The sequence below is a fragment of the Trachypithecus francoisi genome, unplaced genomic scaffold (assembly GCF_009764315.1).
Source record: "Trachypithecus francoisi isolate TF-2019V2 unplaced genomic scaffold, Tfra_2.0 Lachesis_group16, whole genome shotgun sequence".
Classification (NCBI taxonomy): domain Eukaryota; kingdom Metazoa; phylum Chordata; class Mammalia; order Primates; family Cercopithecidae; genus Trachypithecus; species Trachypithecus francoisi.
The window spans coordinates 64889156-64904089 of record NW_022681461.1 but is presented as its reverse complement, the minus strand read 5'-3'; the positions used below and the strand labels follow the sequence as shown (position 1 = coordinate 64904089).

At 45.4% G+C, this 14934-nt stretch overlaps 1 protein-coding gene across 2 annotated transcripts in view; it reads right to left on the bottom strand.

Moving 5' to 3' along the window:
- Positions 1 to 8741, bottom strand: part of MEGF9 (multiple EGF like domains 9) — a 119646-nt gene extending 110905 nt beyond the window's left edge. Inside the window, exons 1-2 of one of the 2 annotated variants that reach the window (XM_033237636.1) lie at positions 8004 to 8741; positions 7604 to 7726 (exon numbers count right to left, since the gene is read on the bottom strand). In XM_033237636.1, coding sequence (XP_033093527.1) covers positions 7604 to 7726; positions 8004 to 8592 — 712 coding nt within the window. In that variant the 5' untranslated portion in view covers positions 8593 to 8741. The remainder of the gene's footprint in view (positions 1 to 7603; positions 7727 to 8003) is intronic. The other variant, XM_033237637.1, reaches the window with a different exon arrangement.
- Between the last annotated feature and the right edge of the window lie 6193 nt (positions 8742 to 14934).

The following is a 14934-nucleotide window of genomic DNA, read 5'->3' as shown; positions in this document are numbered from 1 at the left end:
AGAAATCCTCCTTTAAAGTTACCAGGGCATTCAGGGTAGTCATTTCTAGTGAAAAATAGATAAATCAAAATGTATACTTGGAAAAAAGACTAAGTGATCAAGAAGAAGCGGTCCCTATAATATAATGTCAACATTACTAATAAGGATTTTTGTATCACACCTAAAAAAAACACACACACGAAAATCAAGATAAAGGCAAAAATCAAGGATTAAAGCTATTTATAAGTTAAAATATCATCTAACACTGTCTTTCAGCTAAACAAGGTCTTACATTTTTATTTTCTTCTGATCTATTAAGTACCCTACGGCAGAACTCTCTCCATCCATAATTGACTCATCAGTAAAAAGGGCACTGCAATACTTTTCTTCCATTCTTTTTATAAGGGTGCCAGAACATCTGGAAATTAATATACACGTTTAGAAATACTAAGATGAAAAGTTACACACGCTTTAATTTTAGGGGTCTTTTAAAAAAATCAAGATAAAAAATTCTAGTCAGACTATTTCAATGTGTAAATTTTCAACTAGGCAGGAGGCTTCCTGGGGACATAATTCAGAAGATTTGAAACTAATGTTCTGGAGTTTATGCTGCTCCAGAAACTAATCAGACTAAGGAATTTCTACAGAAACCTCAGCACTTAGGCCAGGCATAAGGTATGATATATTTAGAAGTCCCTGGGCTGGGCCCCACAAAAAATATAAACAAATCTCTCCATCACAGAGAAACTTAGAACCTAATTAATGAAACAATAAGAGCTATAATTTAATATAACAATTGTAAAACATTGTCAAACAGAAAATTCAGGGAGGTGGCTGGGCGCGGTGGCTCACACCTGTACTCCCAGTACTTTGGAAGGCCAAGGTGGGTGGATTGCTTGAGTTCAGGAGTTCCAGACTAGCTTGGGCAACATGGCAAAATCCCATCTCTACTAAAAATACAAAAACTAGCTGGGTGTGGTGGTACATGCCTGCAGTCCCAGCTACTCTGGAGGTTGAGGTGAGAGAATCATTTGAGCCCAGGAGGTTGAGGCTGCAGTGAGCCATGATCATGCCGCAGTACTCCAGCCTAGGAGACAGAGTGAGACCCTGTCTCAAAAACACAAAAACAAAAACAAAAAAAAAAAGGAAAGAAAGAAAATTCAGGGAGATGAATGAATAGCACACAGTGGAATGAAGACAGTAAAAGCCAAGGAAGAGTAGAAATATTCCCAGATTAATATCCAAGGACCAATTATTTTTAGCAAAATGGTTTCCTACTCTTCTAGACAGTTGGTTTCTTTAAATGCCAATAATATGGATTCTGGAGCTAGACCCACTAGGTTTGAATGTAGGTTCTGCCAGAGCTGGGCTTCTATGGAACTCAATTTCCTTATCTATAAAATGAGGATAATAATAGTAACTAACTCAGTAGTTCCTGTTTTGGAGATTAAACGACTTAATATATATAAGGCACGTAGAACAGTGCCAGGAACATAGTAAGTGTGTTTGTAATTACTATTACAATAGTCCACAATCCCTCAAATCTGATGCTCAATACCAGAAGCTGTGAAACTACAAATTTTCCTGTAACTCATTTGGGGCAAATATCTGACCTACCCTGAATACATTTGGCAACAAAACCTGACCTGAGCAAATGCAAATAAAACCTGACCTGAGCAAAGGCTACTGGTAGTCTTTATTTATCCCACTTAGTGTAAAGATATGTGCATTTTGCTGCAGATATCTTAATGTGTTTGATTACAAGATGCTGCCCCCAATTCACTGGAATGTATTTATGAAAAAATGAAAAAATCTAAATTCTGAAACACATCCAACCCAGAGGTTTTAGATAAAAGACTGTGGGTCTATGTTAACTTTGAAACCTAGACAGTTTGTATTTCCTTAAAATAAATGGCATCTTCTTAAAGAAACACAAGTAAGTAAGATCCTGAATCTAGTATTAGAGAATATTAGGATGAGGAAAACATTTCCCAGTACAGTTAGAAGGGTCCTATATTCCAAGGTCCTACATTTCCAGGATGTTTTTTTCAAATATAATCTATCTTTGCTGGGCGCGGTGGCTCACACCTGTAATCCCAGCACTTTGGGAAGCTGAGCCAGGCAGATCATTTGACGTCAGGAGTTCAAGACCAGCCTGACCAACATGGTGAAACCCCATCTCTACTAAAAATACAAGAAAGTTAGTTGGGTGTGGTGGCACATGCCTGTAGTCCCAGCTACTCAGGAGGATGAAACAGGAGAATTGCTTGAACCTGGGAGGCGGAGGCTGCAGTGAGCCAAGATGGTGCCACTGCACTCTGGCCTGGGCAACTGAGACTCTGTCTCAAAAAAAAAAAAAAAAACAGGCTGGGCGTGGTGGCTCATGCCTGTAATCCTAGCACTTTGGGAGGCCGAGGTGGGCGGATTGCCTGAGCTCAGGAGTTTGAGACCAGCCTGGGCAACATGGTGAAACCCCACTTCTACTAAAATACAAGAAATAAATAAATTAGCTGGGTGTGGCGGCAAGGGCCTGTAGTCCCAGCTACTCGGGAGGCTAAGGCAGGAGAATCGCTTGAACCAGGGAGGCGGAGGTTGTAGTGATCCAAGATGGTGCCACTGCACTCCAGCCTGGTGACAGAGCAAGACTCCGTCTCCAAAAATAAATAAATAAATAAATAATCCATCTGTAATATTTTGTTTACATGTCACGGTAGTCAGAGTTTTCAAGTTCTAAATTCTAGGGCTTGCTTAAACAAAGTCTATTCTCATCACTTAGATAACAAAGAAATAATTAAGATTATTTGTGGGGCATAAATATGCCTTGAATCATGCAGACCAAATCATCACAGAACTTTAGAGCTGAAAGAAACCCTTCAAAACTAATCTAAATTATTATCCTTTACCTTCCAAACTGTTTTATCATTTGTAAATTCACTCTTCCCTATGAGGTAAGAATAATCTGCCCTAACTTGTCCATAGACTCTGTCTATAGGAACACCCTGTAGGTAAATGCAAATAAACTGGGTGGAGTACACTGACAAACTTGGGATCTAAAAGGATAATTGAATTTAACACAATCAATCTTATAAATTTAGTAAAAGTCTCAGATCATACTTTAGAAAATTATAAGAATTTCCAAGTCCAGAATGAAAGAAGACTCACCTAGCACATATTTAAAAATAAATAAATTTTAATAGACCTTAGCAATCTTAATGGGCTCAATGAGTCAACAACATAATGTGGCTGCCAAAAAGCTACTGTGATTAGGAACTAACCGCACCAACATCAGTACCCCTTCCAGAAGGAATGAGGCAACTGCCCTCTCTGCTACAAGCTGGTTAGAGCACATCTGGAGTATTATATTCAGCTCTGTTCCACATTTTGGGAGAGACACAGAAAGACTGAAAAAGACTAGAAGAGGGCCAGGCACAGTGGCTCATGCCTATAATCCCAGTATTTTCGGAGGCTGAGGTGGGTGGATCACTTGAGGTCAGGAGTTCCACACCAGCCTGGCCAACATGGTGAAATCCTGTCTCTACTAAAAATACAAAAAGTAGCCAGGCGTGGTGGCATGCACTATAATTCCAGCTACTCAGGAGGCTGAGGCAGGAGAATTGCCTGAAACCATGACGCGGAGGTTGCAATGAGCTGAGACGGGGCCACTGCATTCCAGCCTGGGCAACAGAGTGGAACTCCATCTCAAAACAAACAAACAAAAAAAACAGAAGAGAAGTAACCAAGATAGTGAGAAAATTTGAAAACATGTCACATAAAGACCAGTTGAAGAACCTGAAGTTATTTAGCCCAGACTGAGAGGGATCATGATCCCTGTCCCCAAATCTGTAACAGCTGTCAAGGCACAGAGACAGTCAACTTTTTCTGCATGGTACCAACAGGCAGAGCCAGATCAATCAGTTAACTAAAAGAAGAAATTTCAGCTAAGCCTATGGAAATATTTCTTCAAATGTAGAGTCACATTAGGAAGTAGTGGCATTTAAAGTCCTGTCTAACCCTAAGGGTCCATAATTTTAAAAATCAAACATTTGGGCCAGCGCGCGATGGCTCTTGCCTATAATCCCAGCACTTTGGGAGGCTGAGGTGGGAGGATAACCTGAGGTCAGAAGTTCGAGACCAGCCTGGCCAACGTGGTGAAACCCCATCTCTACTAAAAATACAAAAATTAGCCGGGCATGGTGGTGTGCACCTGTGATCCCAGCAACTCAGGAAGCTGAGGCAGGAGAATCGCTTGAACCCGGGAGGTGGAGATTGCAGTGAGCCGAAATCGCGCCACTGCACTCTAGCCTGGGCAACAAGAGCGAAACTCCGTCTCAAAAACAAACAAACAAACATTTGTCATTACCTCAGTGTCTTATTGATTATTATTACTTCTGGCATCACAGCATCTCTCTTCACCCTGCTTAAAATGTCCTACCCAGGACCAGGTGCTGTGGCTCACAACCTGTAATTCCAGCACTTTGGGAGGCTAAGGTGGGCGGATCACCTGAGGTCAGGAGCCCAAGACCAGCCTGACTAACATGGAGAAACCCTGTCTCTACTAAAAATACAAAATTAGCTGGGCTTTGTGGCTCATGCCTGTAATCCCAGCTACTCGGGAGACTGGGGCAGGAGAATTGCTTGAATCCAGGAGACGGAGGTTGTGGAGAGCCGAGATCGCGCCATTGCACTCCAGGCTGGGCAACAGGAGTGAAACTCCGTCTCAAAAAAAAAAAAAAAAAAAGTACTACCCAGCCAACCAATCAGCTGAATGTTTTGCTGGGTTTGTGGGAGAAAAAGTGCCTGCTTGCTGGGCAATTAGTTTCAGTTTGCAGATCAGTGTCCATGTAAACAAAAAAGGGCCCTAATTGAGGGGCAGGCAAGAGCTCTCAGCTAGATCTCCATGAAAGAAATTATGATTAATTCAAAAAGCATCTATAAGACCTATCCAATCAAATAATATATTATCAATGGCACTTAGTTCTTACAGGAACGTTGAAACTAAAAAATACTGTACAACCATCTTCTCAAATGCCAGGGAATCCAACTTTGCAAGCCAAACCAGTTGTCTCAAATTCAATTATAAGTTTTCCTTCTGCCAAAGAGATGTTTTCTGTTTAAAGCAAACTGGAGCCCATGCTCCATACTTGATCAGATCATGGTAAAGTCAGTTTAGACGCTGAGAACTAGATACTGGCAATCCAGACTGAATTCACAGAGAAGTACAAACTACCTAATATTTAAAAAACAGGAAAGTTATCAAAACTGGACATCCTTCTAAAAAGTTTTCACCCAAAGACCACCACAGACATAAGTATAATGTTCGTTCATGAAAATTACTAAAAGCCTTGAACAGTTCAGATGACAAATATTATTCAATCCGGCTTCACTGCAGTTTAAACTGAATTGGATTCTAAGCAACTCCAGTGAAAGTATTAGAGAATATAGTAAATATATGATGGACTTAACAAAAATACTCTGTGCTGCTTCCTCTCTGTGCTTTTTAAAGTGAAGCCTAGAAGCAATCTAAGTGTCCATAAATAAGGGCTTGGTTAAATAAATCATGATACATTCTTACCCTGGAAAATGCAACTATTAAAAAGAATAAAGTAGGCCCTAGATACTGACATTTTTGTTAAAAGTCCATGATACCTAGCAAGTGAATACCACAAGTGGCAAAACACGTAGAGAATTATTCCATTTTGATTTTTTAAAATCTATTTTTAAATACCCTGTGTGTATGTTCATATATGCCCAGCGAAAACAGCTGAAAAAGATCTGACAAATTGCTAACAGTAGTAACCTCTAGGGACTGACTGAAACTAGGAGGCAGTGAAGGAGTGACTTTCCCTTTTTCCTTTGTGGACTTCTGGTTGTTTATATTTTTTTGCCAGTAGGGGTAACCTCTGTGGTTGAAAAATAACAACATAAAAATACTAAAAGTAAAATAAGATGAATTACACAGATCTACGTATCAGATACTAACCAAAGTGATCTTTCTTCTTAAATGCTACTGTATGCTTAAAACTCCAGAGAATCTAATTCATTCTTTTTCTATTATATTTTACTAAAACAAATAAAAATCACCACAAGTCCCTAATAGTTTTCTCAAATGCTTTCTATACACACACACACACACACACACACACACACACACACCCCCCACAGGCCTGGTCATAAGCATAGCTAACACACATGGAGCTTATTCTACACTAGGAACTGTTGTAAACACAGTAAGTGTTAACTTATTAACTTCCCAGCAGGCCTGGTGCAGTGAATCATGCCTGAAATCCTTGCACTTTGGGAGGCCAAGGCAGGAGGATTGCTTGAGTTCAGGAATTCAAGACTAGCCTGGGCAATATAGTGAGCCCTCATCTCTACAAAAAATACAAAAAATTAGCTGGGCATGGTGACTCACGCCTGTAGTCTCAGCTACTCAGGAAGCTGAGGTGGGAGGATCGCTTGAGCCTAGGCAGCAGAGGTTGCAGTGAGCCAAGATTGCGCCACTGCACTTCAGCCTGGGCAACAGAGCCAGACCCTGTCTCAAAAAAAACAAAACAGTCTTCACAGCAACCTTATGAAGTAAGTACTACTATAATATTATCTTCATTTCACAATCGAAGAAACTGAGTCCAAAGAACTTCAGTGAGCCGCCTAAGCTTACACAGCTAACAAGGGGAAGAGCTAGGATTCAAACCTAAGAATAAACTCCAGAGTCCATACTCTCAACCACTATGCTTCCTGTCTCTCAGTAATATGTCAGTCTTTCTATATGAAAGCCAAAAGGGGTTACAGGTAAAACTCAGCTAGCTAATGTGCTCCTTGAAGCTGGAAGAGATGCACACTTGGCTTTTTATGGGTGAATAATCCTACTTATGTCATTGTCAAGCTCCAACCCAAGGCTCAAGACTGTATTAAGGCTCATAACCGTGTGGGAAAATTCTCGACACACTCAATTATAGTCCAAAGTCCATACCTGACTCCACAGTAAATCACTAAGCCTAAGATTTAGGTCAGAGATCCAGCTAGACAAACGATTTGGACAAATCTCTACCCCAACTCAAAGCAAGAGAACTCAGAAACTTTTGCCCAACATCTTGACAAGGTAGGTTTTCGTTTTGTTTGTTTTAGTTCTAGGCCCACTTTAGATTTAAACAGGGAAAGAATAGGAGTTGTCTCTAACTTTGCTTGAAGACTTCAGCAAGAAAAGCTTTTTCTACATGGGCTCAAACAGAAATTGGCATTTATCAGCATCAGCAAAGTTGAACATCCTGGCTTAAGGAGACAAAAATAGGCATCCTTGCTTAAATTGTGTATTTGTCTAAACATGTTGACCTTATAATTGTGGAAGAAAAAAATGGTGCGAGGAAGAGATTTAACCTAATTTGTAAATGTGCTCAGCCTAGATACACACCTGTCCCAAATGACCTACTGACTCCACTTATGTGCAGGGACAACATGAATTACAATGCCTTTTTTGTTTTATTGTTTTGCCCTCAAGTGGTCCCTACTACTGTTTGTAAACAAAATCCTCTCACTACCTTTCTTCCACCTGTCATACACACACATCTGATATTTACATAAAGAAGAAATAAACGGGGAAACTGGAGCTTTGGGAGGAATTCCTTACCCTCAGCTTTTGACCCAGTGGTTGAAGGAGGTAGTATGCGGGCTTTCAAACTTCCCCAAATAACCCAGGCAGAGAGGCTGGGTGCGCGAACCCAACCCAAAAGTTGGCGCCCATTCTGGGTCTCTGAAAAAGGCCAGAAAGCCCTGTTGGGAAGAAGATGAGATGCCTTCCACCCAGCAGCCACCCCCTCCCGAGGAAGCACAGCCCACGGGGGACAAAAGACTTTCCAGATTGATCGGGGGCGGGAGGAGGACTAGCTGGAGCTGGGATCCCCCCCTCCGGAGCCAGAACCTGGGAAGTCTTTGGGGCAAGAAACGATAAATTATAGGCAAGAGCCCAACCCTAGATGCCGGGGCTGGGGTGAGGACGGGTCCTGCCCGAGAGGGAGCGCCGGACTCACCTGGAGAAGGAGAAGAGGGGGCCTCGGTGGCAGGTGGGGCCGGGGGAACGCTGCTGCTGCTGCTGCTGGGGAGATCGGGGGTCGGGGTCCGGGGAGTCGTGGGCGCCGGTACGGTGGTCGCTACAGGGGTGGTCGGCACCGGGCCAGTGATCGTCGAAAGGGTGGTCGGCGCGGGTCTGGTCGGCGCCTGAGAGGTGGTCGAAGTGCGTTCCGCCGCCGGAGGGGTAGTCGGCGAGGGGCCGAGCGGCGCCTGAAAGGTGGTGGAAGCGGGTCTGGCTGTCGTCCGAGGCGGGGTGGTCTCCGGGGACGGGGCTGGAGAAGTCGCAGCCAGGGGTCGGTGGACGGTGGCGCGCAGGGGCCCGGTCCTCGGGGCCTGGGCCGTAGGAGCCGTCGCCCTAGGGAAGGGGTGGCTGGGCTCGCCCCGCAACCCAGGGCCCGGCGACGCGTCCACCTGCCCCGCGGCCCCGCCGCCACCGGTGACATTCCCCGCCGAGGCGGCTGAGGCGGCGGCGGCGGCGGCGCAGCACAACAGGGCGAGGCCGCCCAGGCTCGGCAGGCTCCTCATGGCGCGCTCGGCTCCGCCATTCATTCATTCAGCCAGTCGGTTGGTCAGTCATCTTCTCCTCGCTGCAATCCGACCAAGGAAGCATCCGCAGCCGCCGCCGCCACCGGGCGCACCATCGCCACCTCCCTCTGACAGGCGGCCGGCCCCGCGGGCGGGCCCCAGCGCGGAGGGAGCGACCGGACCAAGCACGGACCGTCCGCCCTCCTCGATTGGCAGCCGCTCCTAACCAATGGGAGGCCAAGGTCGCCCACGTGATCCTCCCGCTTCCCGGCCTCTTTGTAGGCCCGTGGGCCAATCAGAGGACGTCCAGGAGAGGGGGCGGTCCGTTAGGCGGGAGAAGGGTGGTGCGAGCCCAGCTACAGCCCGCCGGGCTCGCGGCGGCCCCGGCTTTGTCTGCCCAAGGAGTGGGGCGCGGGCCTGGGGCACCGGGCGCCGCGGAGCAGACAAAGGATGCGGCCAACGCCGGGCCTACTCATCTGCTCCATCGGGCTGCAAGCACGACCCGGGGGTGGATCAGCACTCGGGAGCGTCTCCGCCCTCCTGAACAATGGGGCGCCGGCGCAGTACCCCGGCTCGGGCGGGGACCACGCGGGAACCCTGCGATGGGAGAGGGCGGCGGCAGCGATGATGTAGAGCTTAGCATGCTCTCTGCTGCTCCAGAGAGCCTGGTCGCAGCCTTGCGAGGTCTCTGCCGCCATTCCCATTTCAGAGATGGGGAAGCTGAGGCCCTCTCTGAACCGAAACCCACGCCCTCACCAGAAACCTGCTGTAGGCCAGGTGGTGTGCCAGGCTTTACGAGGGGGCGGGACCGGGCGGTGGAGACCCCTCAGGGCAGAAGGTGCAGGCTTCCTGCGTGGAGGAGACAGTCTCGCAAGCACACTTCTCTAAACCCTGGAAAGAATAGGATCAGACAGAGTTGAACCTCAACTCGATGTCTCTTGCTGAATGGTTTTGTCGCTTGAGCGCGGTTTTTTCACCACTAAAATGGAGATGATAGGACACCCCTCACCCCGCTCACAGAGCTGTTGTGAGAATTAAGTCATGGACATAAGGGGTTTAGCCCAGCCCCTGGCCCACTCTTGTAACCCTCATTATTGCTAACTATTCTCAGCATTCTGCGCCAGGGCAAGCCTAGGATTAGAAAGCAGCCCCAGGCCACAGCCCTTCAGTGCCCCCAGAGCCTCCCGCTGATTGCAGGGATTGGGGTGGGGCTAATAGCCGAGCTTGACCCTGGATGACATTAAACCCTGGATCAAGCTGGAATTCGGACACGCAGCCTCGCATCATCCGCCCAGGATCCGAGCTAGGTCAGGCGCTGCTGCTTCGGCTCAGCAGCTTCCAGGGGGAGCCAGGCAGGGCGGGTTTGTCATCTGATGGGACTTAATCCAAGCCCCACTGCTAACCCAATCCCGGCCTCCCCTACGTGATGTTTGGCTTTGTGTATGGTTTCCCATTAGTCATTGGTCTTCAACCAGACCGGCAGGATGAGATTTATGAGTGAACCTGTGTATGTTAATGAAAGCATGCATTTATTTTCCTGCATGAACAGTGGCGGGGGGGGGGGCTGTGTATGAATGCATAAACATGTTTGTGAGTCTTGTATGTATGAGTATTGTATGTATCTGCGTGAGTTTATGAGTATGGGAGCTTGTATCTATTTTCATACATTGTGTCTTAATAATCTGTGCATGTGTACTGGTGTGTGTTTTTGTGTATTTTCTGTGTTTTTGCATTTGTGGTTATGTATGGGTGTGTCTTGATAGGTCTGTGTATATAAGACAGCGGGAATGAGGGAGAATGTGAGTGTTCTGTCTTCAGGACCAATATTTAGCAAGCACTAACCAAGGTTCTATTTTTACTTTGCTTTGGAAGTATTCCCTTGCTGATCCTCCCTGGCCCTTCAAACCCCAACCAAAATGCCACATTCTCTAAAAGACATTCCTGGATTTGAGTGGGAATTAATCTCTCCCTTCTCATTTCCCCACCACCCCTTGTTTATGCATTGATTACAGCCCTGATCTACCAATTTACCTCATCCTTGCCTCTTCCTAAAAGGATTGAGGATGGCTTTCAGAAATATATACAACAGGATAAATCGAATTGCCCACATGGCTTTATTACTTCACATAGGCATGCATCAGCCTTAATACTAGAACTTGTTATTTATGTGTCTGTCTCTTACATCAGCTGTTCTCCCTGTTCTCAGTACCTAGCAGGGGTAACACATGTAAGTGCTAACCCATGCTGGTTAAATTGAATTAATTGAAGTCTTGTGGTGCTTGTGGGAGGAGCTTGTGTCTTTAGAGTCAGACAGACTTGGTTCGTGACTGCCAACTCTGTGACCTTGGAGGAAACCTTTCACCTCTCTGAGCCTCAGTTTTCTCTTTTTTTTTTTTTTTTTTTTTTGAGACAGAGTTTCACCCTTGTCACCCAGGCTAGAGTGCAATGGCGCCATCTTGGCTCACTGCAACCTCCGCCTCCCAGGTTAAATCCATTCTCCTGCCTCAGCCTCCCGAGTAGCTGAGATTACAGGCACCCACCACTAGGCCCAGTTATTTCCTGTATTTTTAGTAGAGATGGGGTTTCACCATGTTGGCCAGGCTGGTCTCGAACCCCTGAGATCAGGTGATCCTCCCGCCTAGACCTCCCAAAGTGCTGGGATTACAGACATGAGCTGCCGCCTCAGGCCAGTTTTCTCATCTATTAAATGGGGCCAATAAATCGTCTCTCATTTGTTGAGCTAAGGATTGAGGAGAATGGTTTTACAGAGCCTAGCACACAGACAGTGCTCAAGCTGTGTAGGTTCATATTTTTGTTATACCATTGCTAACTTTGAGCCTTGTTGGCTGAAGGACCACAGCAGAAACCCCTGTCCCGTAAGTTCCCCATCGGGTGACATGGCCTGACAGTTGCCCTACCTGATATTTCCAAATGATATCTGAAAAGTGCTGGGTTGGCCCTGAGCTTTGCTGTATCAGAGGTTCTCTGGCAAGGGGGAAAAAGCTGATGCAGCTTCTTGGCCAGGAGAGACACAGAGCAAATGACTAGAAGACCTTGTCTAGTGATTCAGGTCAGCTCGCTGCCTTAGGCGAGGATCATCCATGCCAGGGCTTTTAAGATGGGATAATTAGCCTGTAATATGTATAGAAAATATTGAATTTTTTGAAAGATATTAGTAATTTAAATGTATTAATGTTCATTCAACATTTAATTCTTAAATTTCCTTAATCTTAAATCTTCCTTAATCTCTAAACTACAAGATGACTTTCTTAGGAATTATGTTTGTGTTTAAAAATTGGAAACACCTTACATATCTGCCATCAGAGAAAGGTATTATTATACCAGTTAAACTTAATCATATAAAGTCGTTGTACGTGTAGCTATGAGGACAATATAGCAAATATTAATAGTAAATAATTGAGCTCATAGTCTGTGCTAGACACTATACCAAGAGCTCCATATGAATTATTTTGTTTAATCCTAAGAACCCCAGGAAGTAGGTACTATTGTGTCTTAGTCCATTCGGGCTGCTGCAACAAAGTACTGTAGATTGTGGCTTGTAGACAACAAAAAATATATCTCTCTCAGTTCTGGTGCCTGGGAAGTCCAAGATCAGGGCACCAGCAGATTCAGTGAGTTCCCTGGGTGTCCTTTAAAAGGACACTAATTCCATTCATGATGGCTCTGCCCTCATAACCTAATCACCTCCCAAAGGCTTCCAAATACTTTCACATGGGGTGTTAGGATTTCAACGTATGAATTTTAGAGGGACACAAACATTCAGTCTATAGTCTATTATTATCTGCATTTTACAGATAAGGAAACTAGGACGCAGGTTAAGCAACTTGCCCATGGTCACTTAGTAAATAATAGAGCTAGAAATCAAACTGAGGCTGGCTGGCTCCCACTGACACCCTTAACTATAAAGGGAAAATACTTATAATTGTAAGAAGAAAAGAAAAAAATTATAGCTGTGACACTCTGTGTAATAGAACATCAACTGGCACTTTTTCTGTTGCCCCAGAACTGTAGCTAAGGCCCATGAGACCTGGAGCCAAAGGCTTAGGGAAGGACCACAGAACAGCAGGAATCAGAAAGGGCCTTGCTGGAGCCAATGTGCAGCCTGACTTTCCTCCTAGGTAAAGGAGATGCTGTAAAGGGCCCCATCTGATTTCTCACTTTATAGTCAGCACCTAGCACAGTGTCAAATACGCAGAAATGGCTCAAGAATTGTCTGTGAGCCAGGCGCGGTGGCTCACGCCTGTAATCACAGCACTTTGGGAGGCCAAGGTGGGCGGATCACAAGGTCAGGAGTTCAAGACTAGCCTGGCCAGGCTGGGCACAGTGGCTCATGCCTGTAATCCCAGCACTCTGGGAGGCCAAGGCGAGCAGATCAGGAGGTCAGGAGATTGAGACCATCCTGGCTAACATGGTGAATTCCCATCTTTGCTAAAAATAGAGAAAATTAGTGGGGTGTGGTGGCGGGCGCCTGTAGTCCCAGCTACTCGGGAGGCTGAAGTAGGAGAATGGCGTGAACCTGGGAGGCAGAGCTTGCAGTGAGCCAAGATCATGCCACTACACTCCAGCCTGGGCGACACAGCAAGACTCCATCTCAAAAAAAAAAAGAAGACTAGCCTGGCCAACATGGTGAAACCCCGTCTTTACTAAAAATACAAAAAAGTTAGCCAGGTGTGGTGGTGAATGCCTGTAATCCCAGCTACTCGGGAGGCTGAAGCAGGAGAATTGCTTGAACCTGGGAAGCAGAGGTTGCGGTGAGCCGAGATTGTGCACTCAAGCCTGGGCAACAGAGCAAGATTCCATCTTGAAAAAAATTTTTTTAAAATTGTCTATGAAGTCTTATGATGTGGCAGATGCTGTTCCAGGAGTTTTACATTCATAACACATTTATTCCTCAAAGACAAGGCTATCATCTGCACTTCAAAGAAGAGGAAACTGAGCCTCCAAGAGCTTAAGGGACTTACTTGCCCAAGGCCCTTGTGACTCAAAAGCCCAGGCTCTTCTCTATCACTACAGTCCATTAATGTGGCCGCTATGCGTTGCACATAGTAGGAGGTCAGTGAACACATACTAAAAGAAAGGCTACACATGCACCAAATTTAACCCTTCTGCTTTAGAAAAGAGAAGCTTTGGGAGTGAGAAAATAAAAGAAAGCATAATAATATGATAGATATGGCTCAGCAAAATAACTTCATCTCCCAGACTCCAATAAAACACAGACACCTTTCTCCTTTCTGGTTCATTGAAACAGCAATGCTGACATGGACTATTTCTAATCCTGCTGGAGGCTGGCCTCCTATCAGATGTGGCTAAATGCAAGGTTTGGCATCTTCTGCAGACAACTGTGGGATTATGGGGCCACTGTTCACAAAGTCGGCCCAGCAAAGGACACTAACAGACAAGTCACAGAAAGGAATACAAATGACTAAGAAATATGAAATACTGCATATGCAACTTGAGTAATTAAAGAATTGCAAGTTGAGATAAGGAGTTGCCATTTTTTAACCTATTGATTTGGCAACAATTTTTACAAACTGGTAATACTTGTTATGGTCTCTCACTGTTGATAGAAATATAAAGTGAAACAACCTTTCCAGGAAGCCTTAAAAGTGTTTATACTCTTTGACCCATCATTTCCACTTTTTTTTTTTGAGTTGGAGTCTCGCTCTTTTTGCCCAGGCTGGAGTGCAATGGTGCAATCTTGGCTCACCGCAGTCTCCACCTCCTGGGTTCAAGCGATTCTCCTGCTTCAGCCTCTCAAGTAGCTGGGATTACAGGCATGCACCACCATGCCCAGCTAATTTTGTATTTTTAGTAGAGACGGAGTTTCTCCATGTTGGTCAGGCTGATCTCGAATTCCCGACCTCAGGTGATCCGCCTGCCTCAGGCTCCCAAAGTGCTGGGATTACAGGCGTGAGCCAGTGCACCTGGCCCATTATTTCCGCTTTTAATAATCTATCCAAAGGTCAGGCACAGCGGATTATGCCTGTGATCCCAACACTTTGGGAAGCTGAGGTGGGCAGATCACTTGAGCCGAGGAGTTCAAGACCAGCCTGGGCAACATGGTGAAACCCCATCTTTACTAAAAAAAAAAAAAAAAAAAATACTAAAAATTAGCTGGGCATGGTGGTATGCACCTGTAGTCCCAGCTACCTGGAGGCTGAGGTGGGAGATCACCTGAGCTTGGGAAGTCGAGGCTGCAGTGAGCCATGATCATGCCACTGTACTCCAGCCTGGGCAACAGAGGGAGCCCCTGTCCCAAAAAGAAAAAAAAAAATCTACCCAAGGGAAATAAATAATCAGATGTAAATATATATGTACAAACATGTTCACCAGTGTTAAATAATT